This window comes from Myxocyprinus asiaticus, chromosome 17 (assembly GCF_019703515.2).
Source record: "Myxocyprinus asiaticus isolate MX2 ecotype Aquarium Trade chromosome 17, UBuf_Myxa_2, whole genome shotgun sequence".
In the NCBI taxonomy this organism is placed as follows: Eukaryota; Metazoa; Chordata; class Actinopteri; order Cypriniformes; family Catostomidae; genus Myxocyprinus; species Myxocyprinus asiaticus.
In genome coordinates, this window is record NC_059360.1 from 33,844,865 (window position 1) to 33,860,234 (window position 15,370).

General features: G+C 35.7%; 1 protein-coding gene and 1 pseudogene across 1 annotated transcript; one reads left to right on the forward strand and one right to left on the reverse strand.

Moving 5' to 3' along the window:
- LOC127454967 (28S ribosomal protein S5, mitochondrial-like) overlaps positions 1 to 7,708 on the forward strand; it is a 50,923-nt pseudogene extending 43,215 nt beyond the window's left edge.
- Positions 7,709 to 9,107: 1,399 nt separating this feature from the next.
- LOC127455587 (myelin and lymphocyte protein-like) lies at positions 9,108 to 14,659 on the reverse strand. Its single transcript, XM_051723609.1, has 4 exons — positions 14,434 to 14,659; positions 13,210 to 13,377; positions 12,991 to 13,131; positions 9,108 to 11,042 (listed from the first exon to the last, which is right to left on the reverse strand). The coding sequence occupies exons 1-4, from the start codon at positions 14,578 to 14,580 to the stop codon at positions 10,968 to 10,970; spliced, it is 531 nt and encodes a 176-aa protein (XP_051579569.1). The 5' UTR covers positions 14,581 to 14,659; the 3' UTR covers positions 9,108 to 10,967.
- Between the last annotated feature and the right edge of the window lie 711 nt (positions 14,660 to 15,370).

Genomic DNA, 15,370 nt, shown 5'->3' on the forward strand with positions numbered 1-15,370 from the left:
TGGATATTTTGGATTATTTTAGTTTTGGATTTCAAGAAAGCATCTGATACACTCGAACACCCTTTTATTTTTGATACTTTGAGAAACTTTGGATTTGGAGAAAACTTCAGGAATGTGGTAAAGATGATATATGATGGTATCAATAGTTTAGTTTCATTATCTTTTGGCACATCAAGTAGATTTGACATGAAAAGAGGAATAAGACATGGCTGTCCTTTCAGCCCGTCGCTTTTTATAATGGCGGCAGAGATGTTAGCCATTTTGATTAAGAATTGTGACAATTGGGGCCTGGGTAGCTCAGCGAGTATTGACGCTGACTACCTCCCCTGGAGTCACGAGTTTGAATCCAGGGTGTGCTGAGTGACTCCAGCCAGGTCTCCTAAGCAACCAAATTGGCCCAGTTGCTAGGGAGAGTAGAATCACATGGGGTAACCTCCTTGTGGTTGCGATAAATGGTTCTCACTCTCAATGGGGCACGTGGTAAGTTTTGTGAGGATCACAGAGAGTAGCATGAGCCTCCACATGTGGAGTCTCCGCGGTGTCATGCACAATGAGCCACATGATAAGATGCACGGATTGATGGTCTCAGAAGCGGAGGCAACTGAGACTTGTCCTCTGCCACCCGGATTGAGGTGAGTAACCGCGCCACCACGAGGACCTACTAAGTAGTGGGAATTGGGCATTCCAAATTGGGAGAAAAGATAAATAAAAAAACAATAAAAAAAAAAAATATTTGTGACAATTTGGGTGGATTGGATATAATAGAAGAGCAGATCATCATTAGCCAGTTTGCTGATGATACAACACACTTTTTAAGCAATGAAGAACAAATTCCAAAAGCTATCAATACCATCAAAGTCTTTTTAAAAGCTTCAGGGTTGCATCTTAATTTAAATAAGTGTGAACCTTTACCAATTCATTATTCACAGCTACAGAGTATTTGTGTCATCCCAGTTAAGACTACCGTCAAATATCTTGGTCTACATATTACAAAAGATTGAAAGGAAGAGGAATTTTGAACTTTTCAAATACCGTAGGAGTTTGCAGAATAAAATTGTATATGTGGTTACAAAGAGATCTAATATTGTCTAAATATTTTAACTCAAATTGAAAAACAATGTATATATCCTGCGTATTCCATTCCAGTTTCTCCCCATAATATAAAAAAAAAAAAAATCAAATACATTTTAATTTCATTTGGAAAAATAAAACACACTACATTGCAAGAGAAAGTACTGTTAAGGATTATGTTGAAGGTGGATTTAAAACAATAGACTTTGATTGCATGAATGGGACTCTTAAACTAAAATGGTTAAAATCCTTTATTCTAAATAAAAACACAGTTTGGTTTATAGTCCCCTGCTTAATATTCAGTAAAATTGGTGGCATTGAATTTGTCTTAAAATGTGATTACAATATAAATAAACTGCCTATTAAGCTTTCAAATGTTCACAAACAGGTACTTCTCTATTGGAAATTGATTTACAAACATAATTTCACTCCCCACAACTCCCTTCTATGGAATAACAGACATATATTGCACAGTAGCAGAATTTTGTTTCCACAAGGAGTGGTTTGATAAAGACTTGTGGTCTGTTTTTGATCTTATGGATGCCAATGGCAATATTGTTTTTGATTATTTTTGTGCAAAATTGTATCTTCATTATATAGAAGGGAATACAGTTCTCTAGTTAAAGCCATTCCGGTTCAGTTTCTTCAACTAACAAAAACTATGGTTATGTATTCACCAGAAAACCCGTATGTCCCCTTGTTAATTGTGAATGAGAAAAATTTTCTAGAAAAAATTGTAACAATCAATTTATAAGAAACAACTTAACTTTAGAACTTTATCCCATTAATATCCAATTACACCAAATGCAAAGGAAATTCATTTTAAGATTATGAATGACATTTACCCGTCTTCTGATTTCCTACGGTTACGTTTTAATTTTGAACAAAACAATTGTTCTTTCTGTACTAATGACATTAAAACAATAGAACATAGCTTTTTTTCATGTCCAAATGTTCAGGCTTTTATGAAGAATGTTTTGGAGTGGATCAAGACTTATATGGAGATGCCTGTACTAGAATATAAACATATACAGTACTATTATCATAGATAACAAAAATAAAGAGTATATTATAAATTGTATAATTATACTAGCTACATTTTTTTATACACAAAGCTAAATTTATGAAGACCCAACCAGTTTTCAATGGTTTTTTGAATGAAGTACAATTGTTTTTCAGTTCACTGAGATGTATAAAAAAAAAAAAAAAAAGAAGAATGCCATTAAATTATTTCATTTATTTAATTTTGGAATGACTTAATTTGGGTTTACAAAAAGTATGTGTTTTATTTAAGTGTTTTACATTTGTTTTTATTTTTATTTCATAAAACTTTTTCCCTACTATTATGCTAATGTCTGCTCATCTTAGTTTAGATGTATGTCATGATGTTTTGGTGCCTTGTTTGTTGTATTATTTGAAGTTTTGCAATAAAAAATATAAATAAAATAAAAATCATATTACTTCACACACAAAACATGTGAGTAAATCTCATGTGTATCTGTGTTTGATGGAATGATTCCACTCTGTAATTGTATAAATAACAAAGATAATATATTTTTCATGTCTTGACATTTTTATTTTTAAGATCCTCCGTGTGTGATTTAGTGAAACTTAAAATGCAATGATGTTTTATATTACTTTTATGTGAATATTTATAACTGTTTGCCTTCCAAAAAAAGACAACTTAAGAGTGAGAGAGTTTGTCCTCTTTTCTCTCTCTCTCTCTCTCTCTCTCTCTCTCTCTCTCTCTCTCTCTCTCTCTCTCTCTCTCTCTCTCTCTCTCTCTTTTTAATGGCTGCTTGTTCATCTTCCTGTAAAGTATATCATGACATCGAGTCCACCTTTAAAAGGACCATACTGAGAATGAAGAAACAGAATAAAGGTAACTGGACTGACCACACACACATGCATGCAAAAATGTGTACAAGTGCACACACAAGCTGTGAGCATGGGCACAACCACTGCACCACAGCTCTGGAGTTTTTCAAAATGTCTGGCCAACATACGTCTTCCTACCATCCAGTGCCAGTGCTCGCCAAGCAAATTCTCCTCCACACCTGGTCTGAGCCCTACTGGGCCTAATCCAGATATCACATCACAAATTATGTTTGGATTTGAGATCAAGATGGTGGCAACAGGCTGGCTTCTGAGTCCATCTCTGCTTCACACAGTCTGTGACTCTGAGTCTTGCTTGTTTTCATGGCAGCCAGCCACGTCACACTGCAGTCCCAAAGGATGCATGTCCAAACAATTCTCTCACATCTCGAGCGTGAGCTGCCCGTGCCCACATCTCACCTCTGACACCTGAGTAATGAAACCTGGCAAGAGTTGCTATGACTGGATCTGGAACCCTGGGAACATAAAGTACCAGAGCCTGTTTATCTCTTTACACAGAGATCTGCCATCAACCCTATCTGTAGTCTTATGCTGTCATGTACATTTACATTTTTACATTTTACATTTATGCATTTGGCAGACGCTTTTATCCAAAGGGAATTACAGTGCACTTATTACAGGGACAATCCCCCTGGAGCAACCTGGAGTTAAGTGCCTTGCTCAAGGACACAATGGTGGTGGTTGTGGGGACTGAACCAACAGCCACTTCTGTAATGTGTGTTTAATGCTGTTCTTTATCACATCATGGGATCACACTTACAATGTATATTTTATCTTTCTATCCATAATAGAAGATATGTATGCGAAAGTGGAGGGTTTGGTCAACCTGCTCAACATCACCAGGGCACTCTTTCACTGCCTGGCCAGTCAGGTAAGAGATTAAATGGGTATCTTAGCCAATCCGGCCAATCATCTTCTCCACATCTATATATATGACTGGCCTATCTGATGTGTTGACAATGCAAAGAGGATGTGTTCCTGAATCAACTTCTTTTGTTGGTCCTGGAAAAACATTCCTCTCGAACAAACAGTCCTAATCCTATGCCAAACACTAACCACAAGTGCTTGCCAAGCCAACCCATAAAATCAGAATGAAATAATAGGTTGATAAGATAACCTAAAGCCTAATGTACACTATAAGACTGAATGTTGTGAAGTTCAAGACCATTCCTCCTTATCAGAGGGTATGATGCTGAAATTCATTCTCACACAAACTCACGCACAGGCAGCGCTAGAGTTTATTCCAGGGTTCATACGGTCATGGAAAACATGGGAAAATCCAGGCTTGGAAAATTCATGGAAATTAAAGGAATAGTTTACCCAATTTACTTTTTTTTGCATAATTTGCTCACCCTCATACCATCCCAGATGTTTATGACTTTCTTCTGCAGAACACAAACAAAGATTTTTAGAATAATATCTCAGCTCTATAGGTCCATACAATGCAAGTGAATGTGTTTAAAACTTTGAAGCTCCGAAAAACACAAAGGCAGAATAAAAGTAATTAAAAAGACTCCTTAATCCATGTCTTCTGAAGCAATCCAATCGATTCTAGGTGATAATAGACCAAAATAAAAAAAAAAAATGTTTCACTGTACATCTTGCCATTGCAGTCTCTAGGCACAATCATGGTTTCAAGCTCAGTTACACTTCCTAGTGCTTGATGCATGCGCAGAGCGCTAGATAGAGCTAGAAAGTGTAATCGAGCTTGAAATCGTGATCGCCAAAGAGACTGGTGATGTCAAGATTTATAGTGAAAATGTAGTTACATTTTGGTTTGTTCTCACAACCAGTTGGACTACTTCAGAAGACATTTATTAAACCACTGCAGTCTTATGGATTATTTTTATGCTGCCTTCATTTGTTAGAAGCCAAGCACCGAAGATGCTGTAGCCCCTATTGTATCTGTTAGTATTATTATTATTAGGGGCCAAGCACCGAAGGTGCTGTGGCACTGCCACCTATTGCTTTCATTATTATTATTATTATTATTATTATTATTATTCCTCCCCAATGGGAGTCTATGGCAGCCCATTGAACCGTACATAGGAAAATTATGAAATTTGGCACACTGATAGGGTTGGTCATGAATAGCCTCCATACCAAATTTGGGGTCTCTAGGACATACTTTATAGCACCACCACCATGTCAAAAATTCACTTAAATGACTTCTTCATTTAGGTTTTTGCTATTGCTGAAAAGTAATGGCATCATGAAGTTAACGAGGTCGATGCAAAATAGGATATACGGCTAAATCTCGGCAGCACTTTGTCCTATCGAAACGAAACTTGATATGCTTCATCAGGACCATGATTTGAGGATACATGCACAGTTTTGAGACAGCGCCACCTATGAGTCAAGAAATGTAAAACATTTATTTTTTTGCCCATAACTTTGGACTGTATGTCCTAAAATCATGAGGCTGGTGTCTATGAATTCTATGGGTCATGAGGATTTCAACAACACCAATTTTCCCCATATCAACCATACTGTCCCTCCACCATATTGAAATTTATTAAAAAATTATATATCTTTTAATTGCATTGTCGAAGAAAATTGGTATGCATCATAGACATCATGTCCTGATGAAATGAGACTTAGGAAGTCTCTTTGCTAATCAATAGGCATGTTAATTAAATGGCTCATTGTGTAAAGCATTGGTGTATAGTTTTAAGGGTTTTGGGTTCAATTCCACTGTGGACCAGTGGTAGAGTTGATGTTATATTGTACTGGAGGTCTTTGTATTGTGTTTACTGAATAGTTGCAGGGCTTATCACAGATCATTTTGATTTGCAGGTATACTTCTTGTTCTTCTTTGTCTTAGTGTTGTTGTTCTGATATAAATGGGAGTGATTTATTTTAAAAGGATTGAGAAGTTTGAAGACAGCATCACCTGTAGATAAAAAAAACATGGGCTGTTTAGCATGGTTATCATGTTACATGCTATGATAGCTTAGCATGCTAATCAGTTAGCATGCTAACTGTTGGGTTTTCTTTCTTACAAGGCTATTTGATCACAATGCTATCTGTAGGGCAACATTAGTTTTGCATGCTAATCAATTAGCATGCTAACCAACTCATTTGTAAGGCTATTTGATCATAATGCTATCCGTAGGCAACATTAGCTTAGCATGTTAATCAGCGCTAACCAATGCATTTGTGTGTTCGCTTTAAACTTGTCAAGTCTCTTTGGCATTGTTTAAGTATCTCAACTGAGTGGCCAATTGTATAAAGCATTGGACTATTGCTCAAAAGTGTGTACGTTTGAGTCTGCTTAAGAACGTTTTTAAAAATTTTACTTCTGTTGACCTTTGAGTCTTCACGTTTTGTTTACTCTAACACAAGGTTGCCAAATTCCTGCTTCAGTTCAAACTACTTTGATGTATCAAAAACATTATCTCAGCAACAGTTTTGTGCTCTTAACTTTGAATGGAAATAAAAAAAACTGACTCTGGCAAATGTGGTTGTGCTAATTCTCAGTCTATGATGTCCCACTGGTGACTGTCACTGTTGTGCCTCTGTGATACAGTGGACAGTCAATTGCATTGTTGAACAAAAAGTTGCAGGTTCAAACCCATCCTTGGGTGACTTGAAATATTGTTTTTTTCTTTGTCATTTGATCTCTATATGTTCTTTGGGTTGTACTTAGTGTTGTGCAGTAGTTGCCATGCTAGTGCTTGGCCATGTAATTGCTGCTTACAGCTATATTTTTATTTGGTTTTTTTATGGACCTACAGAGCTGAGATATTCTTCTAAAAATATTTGTTTATGTTCTGCAGAAGAAAGAAAGTCATACATATCTGGGATGGCATGTGGGTAAGTAATGATGAGATAATTTTTATTATGGGGTGAATTATCCCTTTAACAAAATCTTGAAAGTCATGGAAAAGTATTTTTCTTGTTATGCTCTGCTTTAAAATATTTAATCACCTTAACATTGCTCTTGGTAGGAGGTTGTGTAGAGTAGAACATGCTTGCAAGCTAAAGTGATGTCCAATTTGTGAGTGAAATCAGGAATCACAAACGACTGAAAAATTATTTGGTCAAAAAGGGTGGGAACCCTGTTATTCATGATAACATGTCCACAAACAACATGAAGGAATAGTTTTGGTGATTATTTCTGGCACTTATTTACACAGAAGGAAGTAAAAAGTGCCAAACATATTGGCAACAGTGGGTAGCGCGGCTTGGGCAGCAGTTTCTAATTATTTTTTGGCTCCAGCTTTCCAATGCATTGCTTGCCTCTGGCGAGCTCTCACTATTTTATTGACTGTTGCTCATTTCTCGCTCGTCATGACAGTGCGACCACCTGATAACTCGTCGGCCTGATTTCAAACAAGATTGAAATCTGTCGTAGCGTCCGACCAGTCGGAGCGAGTCTTAGGTGTGTGCACACTACAAGACCATCTGTGATGGGCATGTGCTGCGAGTGTTTCAGACAAGGACCAGTTGCTGACTTTTCAGTCATGTAGTATGTGCTTGACTTAAGCCTGACTCTACACTTAACCCTCTACAGGAGACTCATCAGACTCTAGCTGATAAAAAGTAGCTTAATGTGGTGGCGTTTCAGGCCGAGCAGGGGCCTCTGCCAATCGTGGTGGCACGACCACAGCTGTGTGCCCGTAAGGAGCCTGAGGTTGAAGATGAGGTGCCCAATACACGTCTACACTGGGCTGAAGTGAGGGCTGCCCAGGGCGTTAAGAGATCAGTGTGGGCAGGAGTTAAACGGACCATCTGGTGATCTCCTTAGAACAGATCTGACCACCGTTTGCTGGGAAAAGGGTTTAGAGTTGGGGGGAAGGTGATTCTTACCAATTAAAGGTACAGAAGTGCTACATAATGCCATAAATGAGTGTTTATATGTTGCTATCCCTTTGGCAGAAGTAACATTGAAGTGAATGTGTGAAGATATGATTTACAGTTCTTCAGTTCATCAGACTTTCATCGCACTTACCTGTACATGACATATTACTGTAGAGCACCAATAAATCTATAATAAATCCAAAAATGTTTGAATAAATAGCTGTTTGAGTACTATCAGCTCATTTAACCTGGCCAATGTTTTGTTTTAACGGTGTTGAGGAGGAGCTGACAAAAGTAGCAATGCATTTAACTTATTTTCAGTAACATAATGAAATCCAGTAGCTCAGCTGTTTTCAAAAATGTATAGCTTTTCCAGTAACCGGCTTTTTGTTTGTTCCAATCAAGCAGCTGACAATATGGTACATCACTGTCTTGGGAAGTAACGGAATATATGTAACAGGATTACGTATTTAAAATACAAAATATAAGTAACTGTATTCCACTACAGTTACAATTTAAATTATTGGTAATTAGAATACATTTACATTCAAAAAGCATTTTGATTACTGAAGAGATTACTTTGCATTTTATTGTCATTTGTTTCATTTAATATTTAGTCCTTTCAGATGGAAAACATTTATCCATATAATTGATGCGATCCAAAGTGCATTTGAACAGCAGTGAAACACTTTCTTATGATGTGTTTCATTCATACGAGCAGACAGAGAAGTTTGAAGTTTGGAGCAGAAGAAATAGAAATAAACCTTGTGTAAATTGTCAGCTTTACGCTAAGCTAAAATGCAATTTCTAGCCATTTTACATGCACGTTACAAGGCACGATCATATTTTTTTATCAAGAAAATTCACGATGGATCATAATTTCTTTTTTTTAGTAAGAAATATTAGGGCAAAAATCATATTCTTGATAATTTTAGAATTGTTTTCCTGTAAAAATATCTAAAAATCCATAAAATAAGATCAATTTGATTTATCTTGTTTTAGAAACAACACTGCATAATATTTTTAGAGAATGTATTTTTAACATGTGTATTTTGTCTTACTGTACTGGCAGAGTTTTTAGAGTCAAAACAAGTGAAAAAATCTACCAGTGCTAAAGAAGTAATCCAAATTATTTAGAATACGTTACTGACCTTGAGTAATCTAATGGAATACGTTACAAATTACATTTTACTGCATGTATTCTGTAATCTGTAGTGGAATACATTTAAAAGTAACCCTCCCAACCCTGATTATGTAACATTGTTTTGCACAAACCACTTTATAATTGAGTTAGATGAGGCAATAATCAAATGGACTCTCTCCAGTAGTGATGGGAAGTCTGATGTATTTTAATAAATATCATTCAGATGGTCACTTTCAGTCAACATCAATCGATTTAAAACACAATTACATATTAATTTGAAGCATCACTGAGTTGGGTTCCCAGAAGTTTCTGCACATAATTTTACGTCATCTTTTTAGTAGTGAAATAAATATCTGAAAAAATACTTATGTTTATCGAAATGGGAACTAGTTTACTTTTATTTAGTATAAATTTATTAGTTTAAGTTTAATGCTATTGCCCTAATCAAGATTGCTTTTGTACTCATTACTACACAGATTTTGTAATTCTAAAAGCTTATAGTTATGTAATTAAATAGGTTCAAACTACTCGACAAGCTAGTTTAAAGTAGTTAAACTAGAGTCAGTTAACCTTTTGAGAAGCTGTTATAGCTTACAAAACATTATTTTAAAAAAAAAGTAGCCGACTACATTGAAGCTATTTAATGATCCAACTATAAACTTTATTTGAAGATACGTGGGCGTTATTTTATCGTTATTTTGTTTACGTGTGAACAAACACACGTAAACAAAACGTCCATGTATAGTCAAGAAATGTTTACCACAGACCTTATTTTACTCATAAATCCAAAACTGCCAATATGGCTCGAAAATGTTAATTATTTTTCGGTTTATTGTACTGCAAGCTGAACAGCTCCGTTACTGGGGCTTGAACTGCATTATTTGTTTGTGTGGATAAGAGTAAGGGCCATGCACTTTGTTCTCAGACACGAGTTGGATGAGGGATTTTCCCTACATTAGAAGAACTTCCAGATGTGTTCATACAGTCACAAGCTCATCTATCACACATAAACATTTATAAAGGCCAGAATACTATGATTTACACATTATAAACATTTTCAACATCTGTGAATTCTGTAATTGCTATTCTCATTTTCCTGTATGAAAAAAAATGAAGCATATTTACAACTATGACCAAAATGATATGGGCACCCAAACACCACACCCATTTGTTGAACATTTAATCTCAAAACCATGAGCATTACAAAGGAATTGTGTTCGCTCTAGTGCTATAACAGCTTTTACTCGTACAGGAAGGCTTTCCACTAGATGTTGGAACATTGCTGTGGGGATTTACTCTTATTTAGAAACAAGTATCAGTGAGGTCAGGCACTGAATTTTTGGAGATGTGCTCGACCTTCCAATTCATGCTAAAACTGTTCAGGTCTGGGCTTTGTGCAGGCCAGTCAAGTGCTTACACACCAGACTTCAACTATTTCTTTATGGACCTAGCTTTGTGCAAAGGGGCATTGTCATGCTGGAACAGAAAATGTATGCCACATTCTATTAATATGTTTGTCTAAGGCGATTGCATGGCTGTATTTTTGATATTATTCTCCTGTTATGGGTGTAACTGAAACAGCAAAAGACACTCATGCATTAACTACGCAGGACATTGTCCAGTTCCTACTCTTTTTATTACAATATTATGTTGTTAGTGTGTAGTACCTAAATATACAAATATTTATTGATCTGTTACAAAGTTGCAATTGAGTATACAAAACCCGCATTCTGTTTCCTAATCAACACCTACACTCTGGGCCAACTTAATATAACCAATACAGTTATAAAATATTTCCCTTCCCTCCCAAATGTTCAAAGCTTCAAGAAAATGAAAAAGGGTTGAAATCTAATCTAGTTTGAATTCCATCATGTTTAGAGTTAATTAAGGGTGTTTCAGTCACATCTGTGGCTGGTGTTTTTGAGTCGAGTGCTTCCAATAATGACTAACCACTGAAGTTTGTCTTTCTCAGCCTCAGTGCTTTTCCAGTGTTTTCCCCCGTTAGTGGCTGTTAATTTGTTTTTTCTTTCCTCCAATTCTTTGTTTTGTTTCATCAGAAGGATTTCCACCGAACAGCAGAAAGAATGCAATGGATGAAGTAGAGCAATGTGGCAATATAGGAGAACACCTGAGGGGAGAGTGTGTTAAAAGTTCAGTCAAACATTAGTGGAACTTCAAACAGCTGTGCAGTCAAATGTGAAAGTCTATAGTAGGTCAGGAGCAGTCTCCATGTCTGGACAAATTTAAAAAGCTGGGATTTACTGCATTCAAGCTTTTGTTGGAAGTTACAAGTTTAACCGGTTTACTTTCAATGAGTAAGTTATTAAAAAGTAATCCACTACAAATTACTTTTCTAAAATTATAATCAAATTACTTAAGTAATCACATCACTAATTACTTAAGTTAATTTCTTAAGCACTTGTTGCTTTTTCTCTGTTGTTCAAAATAATGTCTATAGTTCCTCCTCATCCATTGTCACATGCCCTTCAGCTGTCACAGAAACGCAAACAGACATACATAATTCATATTTTAAATGTATTATACATAATCTTGTTTTAGAATTTGTTTGTTTTAATTAGAGGTTGACCGATAGTGGATTTTGCTGATATGATAACTAAGGTGGTAGAAAAGGCAGATAACAGATTAATCAGCCAGTAGTTTTTAAAATTGATTCATAGAATGTTACAGCATTTTCTTAGTCAGCACAGACACAGAGGCCAGAGTATGAATTATCTAAAATCCCAGATGTAGTTTATTTTTCAACCAAAATAATAATAATAAAGATTGGGTGCATAACTTGGGACTTTTAACACTAAACAAGCCTGAAACACACCAGAGACTCTTATTTTGAAATGACAGAGACTTGGTTACAATGCTCTATTTTTAATATTTACCAAATTAAGCTTTTTATAGCCTATATACAGGGTTGGAGTAATGAAATACATGTAACAGGATTACGCATTTAAAATACAAAATATTAGTAACTGTATTCCACTACAGTTAGAATTTAAATAGTTGGTAATCAGAATACAGTTACATTCAAAAAGTATTTTGATGATTGAAGAGGTTACTTTGCATTCTAGTGTCGTTTGCAACACTACATAAGATGTTTAGGTTTTTTTTTTTTTTTCAGAGAATGTATTTTTAATATGTGTTTTTACTGTACTTGCTGTATTGCTTTTAATTTTTACTGTACAGATTTTTTTTTTCACATAACTTTTTTTAAAGTCAAAACAATTGGAACAAATCTGCCAGTGCTGAAGAAGTAATCCAAAGTATTTAGATTACATTTCTGACCTTGAGTAATCTAATGGAATACGTTATAAATTACATTTTACAGCATGTATTCTGTAGTGGAATAAAATGTAAAATTAGCACTCCCAACCCTGCATATATATTATTATTAATAATATATGAAGTTGGAGACACGATGTATTAGCTGACAAGGGATGTTTCCACATAGTTGCATTTTACTTTACATGCCCTCGCTTCAATTTAAAAAAACCTAATTATCAGAGGAACACAGAATAATAAAAAATAAAAAAAATAGCCAACTATCGGCATAGATTTTTGCAGATCACTGATAGTCCTAAAAAGCAATTATTGGCACTGATTAATCTGTAAAATGTATATATCGTCTACCTCTAATCTAAATAAAGAATACAAAATGTAATGTATTGCACTACCTTTCGACTTAGAAGTTATCACAGCAACTTATTACTTTGTAATCAGATTACACTCTACACTGTTTATGTTAAGAACTGTTGATGTCATATTTTTATGTTCGAGTTTAAAATGTTTATATGGCACCACAAAAATCACAAAACAGTAACACACCAAGTTTCATTTACGTTTATTCAATTGGTAAATGCTTGTATCCAAAGTAACTTTTACAGCACATTCAAGGTATACATGTTATCATTTTATGTGTTCCTTGGGTCTCGAACCCATGACTTTGGGGTTGCTAGTTGAAGTTGAGATATTGTGTATAGTGTAATTTACAGAATGTTACCTATGCATAGGCATGTTACAATTCATATTTATAATCTGTGTGTGTGTATGCGTTTTGTTCTTACCACTGATGCAATGTCGATTTGGTAGTACTTAAAGGGATATATGGACTGTGCAGTGTCATTTTTCATGTTGATAGTTACAGAGGCCAGGGGTACTGAGGCACTCAGGTAGAACATGGCAGCAATTAGGTGATAAATAAAGTCCTGCACACAGAAGACATTATCAAAACCAGCTCATTGACTATGCACACTCACACACTGTATTTCATTATTTCAGCTCACCGCTGTAGCCCAAGAGCTGCGGTTCTTGTGTCCTCCACAGGCAAAGATAATGAGCCAGAGGAGGGTCATCACAAAGCAAAAGACGGACACAAACATGACCCATCCCTGAGGGTTCTCGGGTTTCACAAGTGTGGAAGCCACTAGGATCCATACTAACCCTCCGAACACCTGTAGGATATATGCAAACACACATAATTTTAGCAATTGTAATGTGCAGGTGCATACCCACAGTGCAACCAAGCAAATAACTAGACTTTGAATTTAGCCAATTGGTAGGTTAACACTCATTCCTATAAGCATACAATGTTAATGATAAACTCTCTTAAACTAAATTATGCCATTTACATGTCTGTATGTACACAAATCATCCAGCCTCAAGAGCTTCTGTGACTAATGCATATATGCATTTGCTGTGATGTGACTTACAGCTCACCAGACTTGCACATAAGTAAACACACTTGAAATATACAAACACAATAGTCACATACTGAATACAGCCTATAAAGAACTTGTGAAATCACCCTTCTCTTACGATAACTCATTATTCATGCTCTCCCCTCTCTAACACAAACACAAGCATAGCTATGGATTAATTTACTCTCGCAACAAGCAACAAAAAAAAAAAAAAAAAAAAAAAAAAACATAGACCGTTCACACAAACTGGCACTACTGTATGTCACCTTGAGAATGTTTCATGAAACATTTTTAGTAAAATGTACATCCCTGTTTACATTTGTCTTTCACAATCAAACTTCACTTATACTTCAGTGCCAAATTGAAAGGGCTAGTTCACCCAAAATTTTTCTCAGGTCTTTCCAAACCCGTATAACTTTTTTTTTTTTCTTTTTTTTTTTTCTGTGGAACATGAGAAAAGTAGAAGAATGTTGACGCTGAATGACATGAGGGTAAGTAAATAATGACAGAATTTTCATTTTAGATTAACTATCCCTATATCCAGTAAATATGACTGTGTAAAGAAATATTTCAGATACCTGTTGATCACATCTTTGAAACTAAATTACCAACATGAACAGAAAAAATGAGGAGATAAGTGAAAGCTTCTTACACTGTTTTAGGAGATATCATCTCACTGTATTATGATTTTACAATAACTGTATAAGTATGGTATTTCGGCAAAAATAATAATAATAATAAAAAAAAAAAAAAAAAAAAAAAAAGGTTTCCATGGTACATTTCTGAGCTGTAAATGTTCCGTTCACGCACCAGTTCGGGCAGGTAGAGGATATCCGGTGCAGTTGTACAGATCTGGATTCCGCTGGGCAAACTCCCCATCGACTGTGTGGCCGCTGCCATCGTCCCGCTGCCGCTATTCGCTAAAGGAATAAAAAAGGAACGGAGCCACATGTGCATCTTTTTAATGTCCACTGTAGACCTGAAAAACCTGCTCTGCCAATACTAAAGCTTACTTGCGTTTGGACACACCCTCCTTGAGGAGAGCAGCGGTGCGCTCCACTCTCACTCAGCGGCTTATGCGGATGCTCTGTGTCTCTGTGTGTGTGTGTGTGTGTGTGTGTGTGTGTGTGTGTGTGTGTGTGTGTGTGTGTGTGTGTGTGTGTGTGTGTGTATATATATATATATCAATAGGTTGAGTAATATTGAACTGGTCAATCAGCTCAAATGTTCACACGCACGCGCGTTTGTTTTTCTGTTGTGGCGTGGACTTTCTATTGACTTGTACTTTTTATTCCATTGTATGCAGAGAGCTAATGACATTTTCTACCCCATCCCTTCACACACTTTTTGCATTTTTACATTTAAGACATTATTTAGTTTGTTTAAAGCAGTTTTCCTCGCGTGATCAATTGTTTTCTGTTCCCCAAAATGTAGGTGGTTTCAAGTTTGCTATACTTGTGGGGGCATTTGGTCCCTACAGTGCAGGCAATACCTGACTCAACTAAATGGACACATGCCATGGATTTTATTGCTTCTCTATAGCCTTAAGCAAATTATAATTACAATACACTGAACAACAACAAAAGACTAGTAAGAATTACTTTTATCGCAAGTAAATTTTAATGGTATAAAATTAAGTAAACTGTACTTAACTGCATGACAATATTGATTAGAGTAAATTTTACTTAATTTCAATTGATACAATATAGCTTTTACTTAATCTGATGTACATGCAACTTAAACATTT

Coding starts and splice junctions, on each gene's coding strand:
- LOC127455587 (XM_051723609.1), bottom strand. CDS start 14,580: ATGCACATGTGGCTCCGTTCCTTTTTTATTCCTTTAGCGAATAGCGGC. Junction 13,132..13,209: donor GCAGCTCTTGGGCTACAGCG/GTGAGCTGAAAT, acceptor TTCTGTGTGCAG/GACTTTATTTATCACCTAAT. Junction 11,043..12,990: donor AAATCGACATTGCATCAGTG/GTAAGAACAAAA, acceptor CTCTCCCCTCAG/GTGTTCTCCTATATTGCCAC.